This window comes from Python bivittatus, unplaced genomic scaffold (assembly GCF_059951505.1).
Source record: "Python bivittatus isolate LINGU-HERP-01145 unplaced genomic scaffold, Pbiv_v1 ctg000340_np1212, whole genome shotgun sequence".
In the NCBI taxonomy this organism is placed as follows: Eukaryota; Metazoa; Chordata; class Lepidosauria; order Squamata; family Pythonidae; genus Python; species Python bivittatus.
In genome coordinates, this window is record NW_028277056.1 from 7,710,331 (window position 1) to 7,725,783 (window position 15,453).

Genomic DNA, 15,453 nt, shown 5'->3' on the forward strand with positions numbered 1-15,453 from the left:
CTGCTAGGAAGACAACAGCTACCAGATGGCAAAAACTAGCTTCATTAACCCTCATGGCTGAAGGACACAGGTGTGCCGGAGTCAGCAAAAAGTGAAAGGAGGTTGTCCTGCTAGGTTAGGAAAAACACACAGCCAATTTATTTCTTACTTTATGCAGGATACTCCTAGATCCTCATCCTGGCTTGCTTTTAAACCTAGATGGCATGTGAACTGCCCTACCGCCTGATAAGCGGTAACAGCATCTGTTGGGATAGGGAGCGACCCAGTTTTATTTTGACTCAATCGGTTGGCCTCACAACTCATAGTAAAGTATGTGGCTTTTCTAGTTTGGGCTTAGCAGGGCGTCTGAACTTAGCCACTGTGGTTTCTGTATCACCCTTTCTGGTTGAATTGCAATGGGTGAATCCAATCATGGAGCAGGCATACAATCCCAGCTGTGAAATGCTGTTTCAAGGTGGTCCTCTCAGAGGTTATGCCACCACTCCAAGGAGGCTGAATGAAAGCATGATTCTAGGTCAACACAGGCCATCGGTCTGGGGAGAATGGGTACCTTGCTTCTAAAGAGTAGCCTCCACATACTCATCCCAGCCTCAGTTTCCCTCACCCATTTCTTCAGGCTGGTTCAGAAAGGAAAACAATGCCTTCTTTTACAGAGGTAATAGGTGAAGTCACCATTAACCGAGGCAAGGATTGTTTTGCAGACAACCATTTCCCACTCCCACAACTACACAAATGGCCCAAAGAAGATTCCCTTCTTTGTTCTTTGCTATGCTATGCAACCTGGGGCTCCAGCTGTTTTTCAAAGAATCATCTTTCATCCATTTCAAAATACTTGGTTTTGCACTGAAAAAAAAAAAAGAGAAGAAGGAAATTATGTCATCTTTTCTTATGTGGCAAACCAGCCTTTTTGTTTTTTCTGGGTTCCCGCTTTTTCTGTAATAACTTCCCTTCTACCAAAGCATCTTTGAATCTCCTCTTCCCCAAATTGGAACATCAGACCAGCTATGCAAGTTAGCATTTTAGATAAAGAAGCCAGGCTTTAGGGCTTGGTGTTACACCATGAGCCATTTCCGCCTTCAGAAGCATCCCAGAGAAATTCAGTGCTTGCAAAATTATACATATCCCTAATATGGACAGCTGTCACCCATAGTTCATCCTGAGCACATCACATCCTGCTAATGGTTTCTCAGCTCCCAGACTGGAAATCCTTGATGCAGACAGTCTGCCAGGAATAGCCAAAATCTCCTTCCTCTTTACTTAACTCTTCCTTAACTCCCATATCCTAGTCTCCCGACCAGAATAATAATTTTGGAATCTATCCCAGAAAACAACAGATGGATCCTTCTCATAACCATGCACTTCTTCTAACTGGTTTTCTCCAATATTCCCCACTTGTCCTCCTCCTACATCACATACAGTGGATTTTTTTCCCTCTTATTTGTCATTTGGACACCTACTCAACCTGCCCTGTTGATGCCAACAATGCTGCAATTCTTCTGGTAACCCTACATGGTCCTCCTTGGGGATAAGCATTTAGTAGTAATTACCACTTGCCTTGAGTACTCATCAGAGTAGGCAGACAGAATATACCTTGTAGGAATAACCTCATAGCACAGCTTCAGTTTCTCCCTTATGTAATTCAACCTCATTTGAATTAGAGGCTGGGTGTGCATTTTGATGATCCCAAGTATGGTGCAATGTTTAAAGTGGTGGGAGACTCAGTTTCAACCCACCTTCAACCACAGAAGGTCATTGGATTCCTTTGGGCCAGTCCCTCTTTCTCAGTCCAACCCATCTTCCTGGGTTGCTATTGTGGGGATAAAATGAAGGGAGATCCCCATGTAGCAGCCTAACCATCTCTTGGAGGAAAAGCGGGTTATAAGTCTAACAAATAAATAACACAAGGAATACCCTGGAACTGAAGGAAAGGATGGGAAAGAGATCGTAGATGAACAGTTAGCTCACTCCCAAGCAACCTAATTGCCTCACAGGGCTAAAGTCCTTGTAAAAAATGATGATGCAATGCTACCAGACAAAATATGCACCTAGCTAATCTACCTTGCAAGGTGAATGAAGTATAGGGGAAAATTCAGAACATAAAAGTAGTCCTACTGGATCAGGCCAAGGGTCACCTCATCTAGTATTCTGTTATTCAGTCACCAACCCAATGCGTTTTGGAAGCTTGCAATCATGAAAACAAGAGCAACTGCTTTTCTACAAGTCTTGACCCCAGCAGCTGTGATTCAGATCATAATCAGCAATCTAGACTAATCATCACCTGATTCTCTAATTTCTTGTTAACACAATCTACACTGATGTCCATCACCAGCCCTAAACAATTCGAACCCATATTTAACACTGCCTTTTACTGCTAGAGACAATGACCACAATATCTTCAATGGCTTCATGACAGCCCCATTGCTCTGATGAAGTGACACAGAGTTCATGTCACCCAGCCAACTGGAATAATATTCAGGAGAAATCCAGCACAGTAGGATCTTTCCTTTTAGAGTCCTTCAAACCTTCATGACAACGGAAAACAGTTCTCTTGCCAGATAAATTCTCTAATGCTTGGTGCCACAATACCCAACTATTTTTAACCACCAGCTCTTTCCATCCTAATGTGCTGATGAACTAAGGGATGTCTTTTAATGACATTTTGTTGCAAGTTTCCTTTTGTTTTGAGTCACTCTTGGATTTTAATTGCAAATACAGACTTCCCTACAGACAGATGTTGCCTGAAGATTGCTTCCACGCAGCTCAGTTCAGTTATAGTACAAGTTCAATCCATGGTCTTTTATGTAGACTACAATATCTTAACTCAAACTTGGTGCCCCTCCTTACAGTTTGCTGCACTATGGCTGGAGAACATCAGATGGGAAAGGCTGCCTTAAGTTCTGTTGGTGCTTAGAAATACTAGACATAATAAAGATGCATATTATAAATGTAGGAGCCACTAACACCACCTTTAGCAATGCCATTATTGCCACCAAGAAATTTTGGTGGTTTGGGCAAAAGACACTTGTCAGAATAGTGAGTACTTCCCTACCCCTACAGGAACTGTTCCAAAACAATTACACTCTTTTTAACTTCTGAGAATTAAATTTTCATTTTAGCTGTTTCCCTTATTTTTGCATTTCCTTTTTGATTTTGCAGATTTCTCCTGAAGAATTTCTCTCTCGTAGGTCATATTCACCAAATGGCCTTTGACAAGGAGCAGAGTTAGGATGTGTGACAGGTGGTCATTATTCTTTGGGTACTAAAGCACTTGGGAACCCGGACAGAAAGTTTAATAAATTGACTTATATTTCTCCCTCATGAATTCTTAGACCAAAACGTACACAAAATATATTTCTCACCATTTGTACACTGTGTGGGAATATTACTACAGTTGAACAAGTGATGTAGCCGAGATGCTATCTTGGTGCTTGGAGACTGTTAGGGTGCAGGGAGAGAACAAACTCAGGCTAAATCCCAGCAAGACAGAATGGTTTTGGATTATTATGCCATTTAATTCCAGGGATATTCCATGTTTAGTTCTGGACCAGGTTCCTGTTCCCCTGGTTTGTAATCTGGAGGTCCTTCTTGACTCATAGCTCCTGTTTGATGAGCAGGTGGCAGCTGTAGCAACAAAGGTCTTTGCACAACTTCATCTTGTGTGATGCATACAACCTCTCTTGGAGCTGGAAGTCCTACTCATGGTCACCCATGTCTCAGTCACTTCTTGCTTGGACTGTTGTAATGCACTCTACATGGGACTACCCTTGAAGACCCATTAGAAGCTGCAGCTGGCCCAGAATGCAATGGCTGAAGTACTTATGGGCACATATTAGTTTGCCCTTACAACACCTCTATTCCAAAACCAGAAATGGTTACCTGTTTGCTTCTGGGTGGGATTCAAGGTGCTGGTGATCACCTTTAAAACCTTTTGTGGTTCTACTTCCAACTGTATCTGCCCATCCAAATAGAGCAGGAAAAGCAGGCTCCTTCCAGGTCCCCTCTTTCAAAGAATGCCATCCACAGAGTCCACAAAAGTGTGCCTTTCCAAATGCAGCCCCCCTTCTCTGGACCTTAGGGCTGGGTTTTAGAAAAGCTGTTAGAATCTGGTTGTTCAAAAACCTTGAGGATATATATGTTCCTCTCTGAAATGCTGATGTCTGCACTGTTAGAAGTTTTATTCTTCTTTGGCTAACAGCATATTAGAGGGATTGTTATGGTTATTTACTCTTCTTGTGTTTCATATTGTTTGGATTCAAACTTAAGTCATATAGGGAAAGCTGTATGGAGGCTGCTCAAAGCCAGCATCAATCCAAGCAAATAAATACCAGCCATTTCAATATCTAATTTTACTCTTCTAAATTCCATTAAACATTAAAAGAAGCAGACAAGAGGGGAAAATGGTTAGGTATTTAGTGCCGGCTTACTTCGGTGACCTTTGTTGCTGCACTTCTTCCAGAAGTTCAAGGCAGCAAATACTTTGCTATTTCTCCAGTGTGAACCTCACTATACCTGAGAGCAAGAAGTGCAAAGTTTCCTTTAACAGTCTGGGCAAAGTTTAAATGGGTCAACCAAGTTTGAGGAGATAATATCAGGATCTCTGCAGAAAGTATGTATAGCTTCTACGTCCAATGCAACTGCTGAAGACACGTGTTCTATCAACACCATGAGGCTTTGCTTGTTCCAGGAAGAATCTTCCAAAAACCCAATATCTATTCAGTACTGTTAACAGCTACTCTAATTTTATTGCTTTGTCGGCAAATTTTCTGGCACATACCCACATGTCCTGGATCAACCAAAGAGATCTAGAAAGAACAAACATTTCTGCCTTTTGAAGTAAAGCCGCGTTTACAAGAGCATAAAGTCTAAAACAATAAGATAATTTAGCAGCTTCTAAACACTGTGGTTACAGGATATTCTCAGAAGCATTTTGATTGTTCAAGGCCACACCTTTTGATACAAGGAGTAATTTATCAAAGGATATGATGGGGAACCAGCAAAAAGTTCCAGAGAATGAGAAGATTCCTTTCATAAAACTTTGGAATTGACAGCATGCAAAACTTTACTTCAACTTTGCAGAAATCTCCTGAATCAGATTTTGAGGCAGATGGAGACATATTCAGTCATTCGTGCTATTATATTGAGACACATTCAGTCATTCGTGCTTTTATAAAACATGAATTTGCTTACCAACATTAAAACTAAGATGGAAAATTAACCAGAAAAGTCTTTCCCCCCTCCCTAGGAATCCCCACATTTGAAACCGAAGTTTATTTGGAACATTGTTAGGAAAACCTGCACTATAACATCTTCTAAACTGAAATCCCCCCCCCCCCCAGTTTATAAACCAAGTTAAAGCTGCTTCTTTCTATATAAAAGCACCAATATCAACATTTCATAACCATTTTATTTCTCTAGCTGAAAACAATTTTTTTTCTCCCAGAAACCACTCCTTGGCTCATAAATTGTTTTATTTTTAAACTACTGAGAGTTTGTAGTCATGGCTAGGGCAAGGCAGAGTGAAACAGAAAGGAGTAGGAAGTAACAAAACAATTAATGGCCAAATATTTGTTTCCATAATTAACCTCACAAACATCATGACCAAAATCACAACAGCCACCCTACTGGGGAATCCTATTGGTATAAAGCAAAAACAAAATGCACACAGCGTTGCATAGGTCGGTGTTTCCCAACCTCAGCAACTTTAAGATGCGTGGACTTCAACTCCCAGAATTCCCCAGCCAGCATGCGGGCTGGGGAATTCTGGGAGTTGAAGTCCACGCATCTTAAAGTTGCTGAGGTTGGGAAACACTGGCATAGGTGAATAATCTGGTCCTAAGAAACAGCACCAGAGGTCCTCACATTGTGATTGATGAATCTGGTGGCCCACCTGTTCCATTCGGGTAGTTCAAAGGAAGCCTACAGAATAAATAGGATACTGATTTACTAACTAAATGTATATCCCACTTTACATTGCGGGGTGGCATACTTCATCCAACACTGGAGTTGATTTTTTATGATTCAAAAATAAACACTTTTGGGCTCAACACTGAGCAGATAATGATCATAGCTTAGGGACCATGACTTTCACAGCGTGTGAAGTCTGTTACTCAATTTCACAGAGGATTGTCCTAAAAACAGCACAGCCCTTACATTAAAAAGGCAAAACTATTATGAAAATGTTGATTATATGCTTTAAGATGCAAATATTCCAGCAAGTTTTCAAAGCGGCCCATAGGGGAAAGGTTTGAAAACTGCAACCGACTATTCTGCAAAGGACAATCTGAAATCCCAGGAGCTACATCCAGCTGTCTAAAGCCTTAACTGAGGGGCCAGAAGCAATATAAAAATGGCCATCTGTAATTTTTAATCTAACCCTATGGAAAATTAGGATGACCCAGGAAGCCATCACATTACCCTTATGTAACTACATTTAAATGCAGATTAAATCCAATTTATTGTCTTTCTTTTTTTCCTGGCTCAGCTCAATTTCGTCCTAGCCTTGCCTATTTTGGGGGCAGGGTATACCTTCTCTAGCCCACTTATAATTTAATGTAGTTTAACAAACAAACTTGCCCCTTTGTGTAGGAAGTAGAGGATCAATGGGTGACTTGATTTAAGTAATGAAATCACAGCATCCACTTGAGCAGCGAGATGACTAAGAGGAACATGTGAAAAAAAGCACAGGAACTTGAGTAATTAATTCAGCAGAGTTCTTGATACCATATTTTATAAATCTTCTGGCAGCTGAAGTCCACACATCCTAAAGTTGCCTAGATTGAAAAACACGGATCTAAGGGAACTGTTTGGATAACAAAGGAGTTGACTGCTCCTTCAGGAAGGAATCAGCTAGAAAACCATGGTTCCATGAATGGTTCCAGCTGAACTAAGTGTCCCAAAGTTCAGTGTCTGGGTGTGGTAATAATCCCACATACCATAGAAGATTTTCTATCATTAGAAAGGAGTGGTTGGAGATAGATGCAGGGTTTCACCAACGGTTATGCAACTTGGATACTGAATAGGTATCAAGGTAAATCAGCTTCCTTCTTGACTATCAAAGCTTAATTGATTCCCCATTGAGATCAGTGGCGACTTCTCTCCAGCGTAGGAAAGAGGGATTTCTCTTCAACACTCCCAAGTTTGTCAGAATCGAACCTGGGGTACAACCCACATGTGGATTAAATTACAACATTTATTTTGCACCCATCCACATTGCCATATTTCCTAAAAGGCAATGTTCATTTGGGTCCAAAAATTAAAAAAAAAATCCGACGTGTGGACTTCAACTCCTAGAATTCCCCAGCCAGCCATGGGGAATTCCACACATCTTAAAGTTGCTAAGGCTGAGAAACGCTGATCTGGAGAAATGCGATTCTCTTATTTAGATGAAATAGTCAATGAAAGACATTTTCTGGCTCCTAGGGTATGGAGCACTTCCTTTTTGTGGCTTTTGAAAAAAAGTTAAGTTTAGCTGTCTTGGGTAACTCTTAGCTGGAAAGCAGAGAACAGAGGCTGCTTCATGAAGTCAGATTGTGAGAAATACACACACACACACACACACACACACACGGGCTAAGTTTAAGATGGGGAGTCACACGATTAGTCACACTCTAAAAATTCCTGTTCACTGTCTGACTCTGAAGGATACCCAGAGTTTGATAGGATTTTCTGCAGAAAGCGAAGCCAACCGTGCCTTTAGAACCAGCTCCTGGATATATTCAATTTCTTCTACACCCACCTCACTAACACCCTGCCGACACAGAATTTTTCCACTTACAGCTAGTCATTCTACTTCCTGCTTTGAATACACATTAGCATAGCTTTTCCCAACCTCAACAACTTTGAGATTGTGGACTTCAACTCCCAGAACTCCCCAGCCAGCATGTGAGGACTCCAACTCTCAACATTCCTCAACCAGGGAATTCTGGGAGTTGATATCCACACATTTTAGAATTGCCAAGGTTGGAAAACACTACGTTAGCAGAACTTTGCTGGCAACTGATTACCCTTTTCCAGATTCTGAGGAATTATTTTAGGATACAATAATCACAATACTCATTTACCTCTTTAAATTACACAATTACCAAATTGCAAAGACTCTTTGGGAGTCTTCATGAAGCCCAAGCTTTAAAATACAAGGAAAAAAGTTATGAAAGTGACCTGAAAGAGCAGAGAAGCCCAGAATGTTTAAATCAATCAACCTTTCAGGGGAAAGCCTTTATTTAGTATATAGTATGTACTAAAGTATATATTAAAGTATATACTATGTTTATTTTTTTTTAAATTTTATTATGTGTTACTTTATTTACTCGTTATATATTCTTTTATTTTTCATAATTTCATTTCATTGCCAGAACAGCTTAAAAAGGAGCATACTGTCAAGGGGAAGTTGTCAAATATCTTTTAAACGAATGATTTAAGTCATGCGACGATATTGATGCGCCAGCTTCACTGGCTATAAATTGGGATTGTAATACTTAATACGCTACCCTCCCCAACACGATTCTGTGCATCTGCTCTGGAGAAGCAAACATTCTGTCTCCCATCACAACACAAGCATAGTGTAAGGTGTACAAGAGTACGCTCTCTTATGGCAGACATACCCCAGGAGCCAGAAAATGTCTTTCATTGACTATTTGACCTAAATAAGAGAATCGCATTTCTCCAGATCAGCGTTTCTCAACCTCAGCCACTTTAAGACGTGTGGAATTCCCCATGGCTGGCTGGGGGATTCTAGGAGTTGAAGTCCACACGTCTTAAAGTGGCCAAGGTTGAGAAACACTGCTGTAGGGACTTGGGTAAATTATTTTTGTAAGAGTGCAGAAGAAGAAATGCGGAGATAGTCCCAGGTTTCTGTACGACACCCAGGTTTTTGGCTGACAGAATAAAAATACGAACGAGGCCAGGTTAGAAAATTGACAGCGTGATGAGACCCTCATTGCTGGAGCTTTTGTTATGGTGTTAACTCCTGCCTGGAAGGAAAAAAAACTGCAAACAAACGGGGCAGGAAGCTCTTCATATCCGCACATCCTTAAGAAGTCGGGTCTGCAGTGTGACCTGCAGATAAGTGCACAGAAATAAAATTTCACTCGGAATACACAAACAACTACTTCCGCACTTTCCAGACTCTTCAAGGGCTATTGTTTTACAACCCGGGTTTTTTTTTTTTTTTGGTTTTGATCACTTGGTGTAGAAGTGCCAGAGAAGGCTAAATGATTCAGCCAGGTCAGACACTTCTGACTTCTCTCTTTATCTGAAGAATAAATTTGGAAGAAGCCTGATACAACTCTGCCAAGTGGGCATGTAGTAGGTATCTGTGCAACAAGCTTACTCAGATTTAACTCAACCATGGTTTCCTCAACTTAATTTTCTGAGGTCCCTCAACACCCTTGAACCCTAATCTGGATTGGGTGTGCACAACACACCAAGGCTGGCTAGTCTGTACTTCAGCACATCACACAACTGCAATCAAAAAATGGCAACTGGAAAAGGAGCACTTTTCTTCCTCTGTGCTCTTCTCAGCTTCAAATGTTAACCAAGGTTCCTTGGCTTAGTAGCCCACTGGAGGTATTCAGGCCTGAGTTGTTAAGAAGGCAGAGCTTGACAAATGCTTTTTCGAGCCGTTTCTTCAGTGGAATACCCCCATTCAATGGACAACTTGCTTTTCAGCTGATTTCGGAACGTTTCGAAGGCAGGGAATCAACAAGCTGGAAGGGATCCATCAGGCCACGGTGCAAGAATTCAGATTAAAGAATCCCCAACAGATGTTGGCCCAGTAGAGAGGAATTTGGCACCACTGAATGAATCTTACCATCAGAAAATTGTTTCTTAAATGTAATTGGAATTTACTTTCCTATAACTAAAGACCATTCTATGTGCTACAACCAGAAACACTAGAGAATACACTCTAGTCTTCTCTGAGTAATACTCCTTCAGATTTGAAGCATTCTACCACATTCCCCCTTCTGAAAGCTAGGCATATTCCATTCCTTCACTCTCCATACACAGGATTTAGTTTCCAGTCTCCCCATTATCCTTGTTATCGTTCTTTGCAGTTCTAGCTTCTCTGAATACTCCCTAAAGAATGGCGTTCTGAACAGGATAGTCCTTGAGATGTAGACCAGAGCATCTTGAGAACCTCACCATTCCCAAGCACCCATTGACCAGAGGGTGATCACACAGGGCATCACACTGCCTAACCCTGTTGAAGCAGTTTCCAACAATAATGCTAGACCACACAGTCTGCGTACAATGCTCAACAATGACAATGAAGAGCCAAAAGGCCAACGTAGAGAGAACTGAAAGCAGTAGATAGAACTACACTTGAGCAAGGGTACAAGATTCACTCAAGGACCTTGGGAAATCCTGACCACCTGCCAGCCCTTCAAGGTAGACCAGACTAGGAAACTAAAGACATTTTATCTAGTATGATTTTTTAGCTAACTTAATGTGGGTGTGTGTATGTATGTTTTTTTTTTATCCGCACTCAATCGTGACCGATTCTGCGGCGACTACCTGGACAAGTCCCTGCAGTTTTCAAGGCAAGGTGTTTGCCATGGCCTCTTTCCTAGAGCAGAGCCCAGCTGGTGAGCGCAGGAGGCGGGGTTTCCGTTGCTTCACGCCTTTTTCGGAAGCGTGCACGGCTTCCTCGTTACCAGCAACTGTTCCCATCTCCTTTGCAAGGTGCTGCCAGCATTTTTCCTCCCACCGGGGTGAGAGTCCCCATCTATCTACTCACGTACGTTTTCGCTGCTGGGTTGACAGGAGCTGGAGAGGAAGCAGGAGCTCGCTCTGCTGCGCGGAGCTGGGCTCGAACCGCTGAAGTGTCGACCATTTCTGGCCGGCAACTTTCAGCGTCATTAAGCCACTGAGCCACCATGTCCCCATGTGTATATATGTGTGTGTGTGTGTGTGTGTGTGTGTGTGTGTATGTGTGTGTGTGTGTATATATATATATATATATATATAAAAAAATAACTTTTTGATGTTTGATTTTAACTGCGAGCCGCTCAGAGCCACCCTTTGGGGGAAATGGGTGGCATATAAATTTAATAAATAAATATAGTCCAATATTACTTTTATTGTAAAGTTATAGTAACAGAATCTTGCAAGTCTGAATGAGCCTTCCCCCCCCCCCCCCGCCACCTCCGTGTGAATTACGGAGGGGTCTGTTTGGACGTTTATGTACGTTACATTCCTGCCCCGAACTCAAATTTCTTTCATCAAACTGCTGCCTTAGCAGCATCTCTTCCTCTTGTCCACCAAGGCCATTCCCTCTGCCCTCTACATCACCCCTGCCAAAGCCACACCAGTTCTTGAGATCCACTGGGTTGACTTCACCAACATGGACTCCATATACAACATATTAAGACAAGGGCAACCAAACCATTTTTGGCCTCGTAGGCCCACCTGGAATTTTGAGAATATATGGTGAGTATTTTAGCTGGGGGACTTACCCATACCTAGACTGGCTGCTATGAGAACATAACCATTTTACCCACAAGCTAACCACCAACCAGTTTCAGCCCCAAGTGCAGGAAATTCCTTATTATCCCTGTTTATCTGTGTCAGATGCAGAAACTGTGCCACAAGAAATTACTGTAAACTACTGATCCTGTCTTAATAAAATTCCAACACATTTAGGGTTCTTAGGAATGAGTTGTTTATCGCTTCAATTACTGTGATACCTCTGCATAATTATCTCCACGTATAAAACCAGGAAAGCATTCATTATAAATGCTCCCACGTGAATTGATGGTTAGTGATACTGCATGAGATCTCCTCCCTTTTACAGGCAGTTGGAACGACAAATAAGATCAGGAGAAGGTTTGGCTTGTAACTTCTTACTTTCAAAAGTCCATGAAGGGTCACTTTTGACTTTTTAAAGTTTTCATCTAAGCCAGCCTTCAGATTTTACTTTAGACTACAATATGGGAAAGTTAAGAAGTGGACTACAAGAAGAGATTTCTCTAATCAACAGCATTTATGTAAAAACTTGGCTTTAACCCCTTAACATGAAACTGACAGCAAGTCCCTTATTCTGTCATCCACTGCTTTACAGAGTAAAGAGATTATACTGAATGGGAAAGAAAAAAAAATGCCTTTACTGATATATTATCAGCTATGAGATGAGCAAGATAGCAGAACAGCTTACTGTAGTATACTGCTATTATTCTTTTATATAAAGGCAGATAAAACACCAAGCCCTTAGACAATGCATAATTACGCTATGGAACTCATTACTAGCTTGATATAGATTTGACAAATTCATAAAAACAAAGTTATTAAAGCTGTATGTTAACTCCAACAGATATTGCTGGAAACACAAGCAGTAGAGTGCAAATGCCCACATCTCTTAAATTTGCCAGCTCTTTCAGCAAGGAGTTGGAAAATTTACAGAGCCTTTTTTTAAATATATATTTTTAAATTTTTAATTACAAAAAGAGGAACACACATAAAAAGCGCTTTAACAAAAAAGTGAAAGAAATACAACAGAGGAAAAAAGGTAATGTCATTATAATAAACTACAATTCTATATATGCTTATCTAATGCAAATATTATTCAAGTACATATATATTTGTAATAGATTTATATGACTGTTTTTTTTTAAACCTACTATATTTTGTATAAATGAGTCCCATATTTCATTATACTTGTCCATACAAAGTCTATGTCTATAGGCAATCCGCTCATAAGTAGCAAATGCAATCAGGTCTTCAATCCATTGAGTGAATGGGGCCATACAGTTCTCTTTCCAATGCTGCAGTGTCAGTCTTTTGGTCATAATAAGGGCACAGAGAATCCATTTATATTGTCCAGATGTCAAACTCCATGTACAAGGTATACAGTTCAGAAGAATATTATCCTCTGAAAATTTTACACAGCTTGAGTGCCAGCAAATAAAGGCCCTCCCCACTTCCTGAAATTACTGAAAACTCACGAGGGTTCACAAGACTATCAAAATACCACAAGGTTTTTGAAGGTCCAGATTTCACAGGTTTTCAGGGAACTGGGGTAGCAGCGGGAAGGCAGGGCACATCACATCTTAAGGATAGACCCCCACTTTCATTTCTGGTTAGAACAAGATGTTCAGTAAGACAGAATAGAAGACCACAGCTGGATCAGGTCTAACTTTTAAAAATGCTTACACAGCTGGGGCAATTCACGTTCAAGTTAAAGTGCAACTGACTTGGGGGCCCCGCATATCAGTTGCAGAATATCCTAGCTGAGACTAATTCTGTCATAGCAACCTCTGCCCCCCCCACCACACACACACACAAATTAGGGTTTTTCATTTCATTATTACGTCAGCACTTCCTTAGGCATGAAGGAACAAGTAAGACTACAGGGCAGGATATGTCAAAATTTATTCGCACAGCCAAGATGCAGCAACTCTCAAACAACTGAAGATTTCCAGTGCCCACATCGGTTGATGTATACATTTATGTTTATACATACAGGTGCAACATCATATTCTTTCCTCTACCTCTGGTATTCATGGTGACAATCAAGACTTCAGAAACCCAAAACATCAATCTTTCTTAAGAGAAGCATCAAAACCCTCAATTAGGTTCTGAGGTTTGCAGAAATCCAAGAAACCTTTAGGTCGGGTCTAAGGGGAGGACAGAACACACTCCGAAGTCACAGAATCCTGCAGCCCCAAAAGTCAGGATGAAAATCACAGCTGCGCCTTTGAAGCCCCACCCATTTTTCACATGTGTCAACCCCCTCAAATACTTGCGGCTAATGGGAAGGGAAAGAGTGGGTTCTGAAAGACAGGGTGAATTGCTGGCTCTTTGAACAAAACAATGCCAAACTGTAATTTGCAGGAAGTTCTGCCAGTTATCCATCAGCAATAAACAAATAATATGGAGGGAGGTCAACTGCCTTGTAGGCTTAAGACAATAACCAAGCTTCCCACAGTGTAACTTGCATAGCAGGATGAGCTTCTGAAAAGCCCACCTTAAGCCACTTCTAAAATCACTCCAAGTCAGCATGTCCATCCAATTAACATCACGCAACAGCGGCTTTTCTCATTGATTAGCCTGACATTCAGCAGCAAACTTTGCAAACCTTGGAGGCTACCCCACAAGAGATCAGAAGAGCATTTAAGTCAGAACAATCGACAGATCGCCTTCCATCCCTTACTGCAATATTTATATTACTGCCCTGTTCCCCTTCAAAACAGCCAACGTCACCCAAGACAGCCGGCCTTCAGCCACGCTAAGTCACTGATTTGCTAAGCAAACCCTGACCCGGGCTGACACCATGCGCTAACCCAGTGTTCCCCAACCTTAGCATCTTGAAGACGGGTGGACTTCAACTCCCAGAATCCCCCAGCCGATGTGCTGACTGCATGCCAGAAGGGTTGGATTTGCGCCGGTGCTGTGCTAAGCTAAAGCCAAAGTAAACCATAGTATGGTTTGGGACAGAGTGTGAATCCGGTCATTACCTGTGTTCATGCAACATAAGAGCCAAGTTCACATGGGCGAATGCACCCAGGTTCTCAGCCCCGGGTTGGCAGGGCGGCTGCTGCAGACAAGCAACTCCGGTTGGCGGGGGAAAGACACCTGCTCTCAAGATCAGTTGAGGGCATGCATCAAACACCCCAAAAAGCCTGGCTCTGCTTAGGGCAGTGTTTCTCAACCTTGGCCGCTTTAAGAGGGGTGGACTTCAACTCCCAGAATTCCCCAGCCAGCATGGCTGGCTGGGGAATTCTGGGAGTTGAAGTCCACCCCTCTTAAAGCGGCCAAGGTTGAGAAACACTGGCTTCGGGAGCCCTCCATCTGCTGCCTTCCCACAACAGGTTAAGCCTCAAAAGTCAGTGCATTTTAATCCCAGCGTGTTGGGTCAGCCATCCCCGCTTTTGAGCGAGGATGTGAGAGGAATCCAGCAAACCATGGTTAAGCCATTGCGGTGCAAACCCCAGCCCGCTTCTGCTGGCTCGCCTGCGACTCCGCCAGCAGGCTGCGGCAATCCTTTCCCCCTCCAGGCCCAGCGAGCGCCGCAGGGTGGGCGATCCTGCGCAACGCACCGCCACTGGATACGGGCCGAGAAGGCAACGGAAGGGAGAGAGTTGAGCCGCCCGGCTCTTCCTTCCTTACCTTCTGGGTGATATAGCAAGTGCGGTAAGCGCGCAGCCCCGAGAGGCGGGAGGGGTCGGGACGGGAGGCCGCCCGGAGGCGAGGGTGGGCGAAGAAGGTCGGAGCGCGGCCGAAAGCGCCGACCCAGGCAAGGCAGAAGAGCCACCCGCCCCACAGCCGCCCGGAGACCCACATGACGGCAGAGCGTCTGCCTGAAATCAAGACTGCCGCCGCCTCTCGCCTTATTTATAGCCGCGCTTCGGGAGGGCGGGGAGGGAGGCGGGCCCGGAGCCTCCTGGCTCCACCCATAGCCTCGAGGCGGGCAAACGAGCGCTGCCCTCAAAAATCAGCCACGCCCCCCCACTCGATGAT

The 15,453-nt window shown here is 42.8% G+C and overlaps 1 protein-coding gene across 1 annotated transcript in view; it reads right to left on the reverse strand.

Annotated features, from left to right (window-relative positions):
* PRCP (prolylcarboxypeptidase) overlaps nt 1-15,282 on the reverse strand; it is a 31,459-nt gene extending 16,177 nt beyond the window's left edge. Inside the window, exon 1 of the mRNA XM_088140505.1 lies at nt 15,103-15,282. Within this exon, the coding sequence (XP_087996631.1) occupies nt 15,103-15,276 (174 nt within the window). The 5' untranslated portion in view covers nt 15,277-15,282. The remainder of the gene's footprint in view (nt 1-15,102) is intronic.
* Between the last annotated feature and the right edge of the window lie 171 nt (nt 15,283-15,453).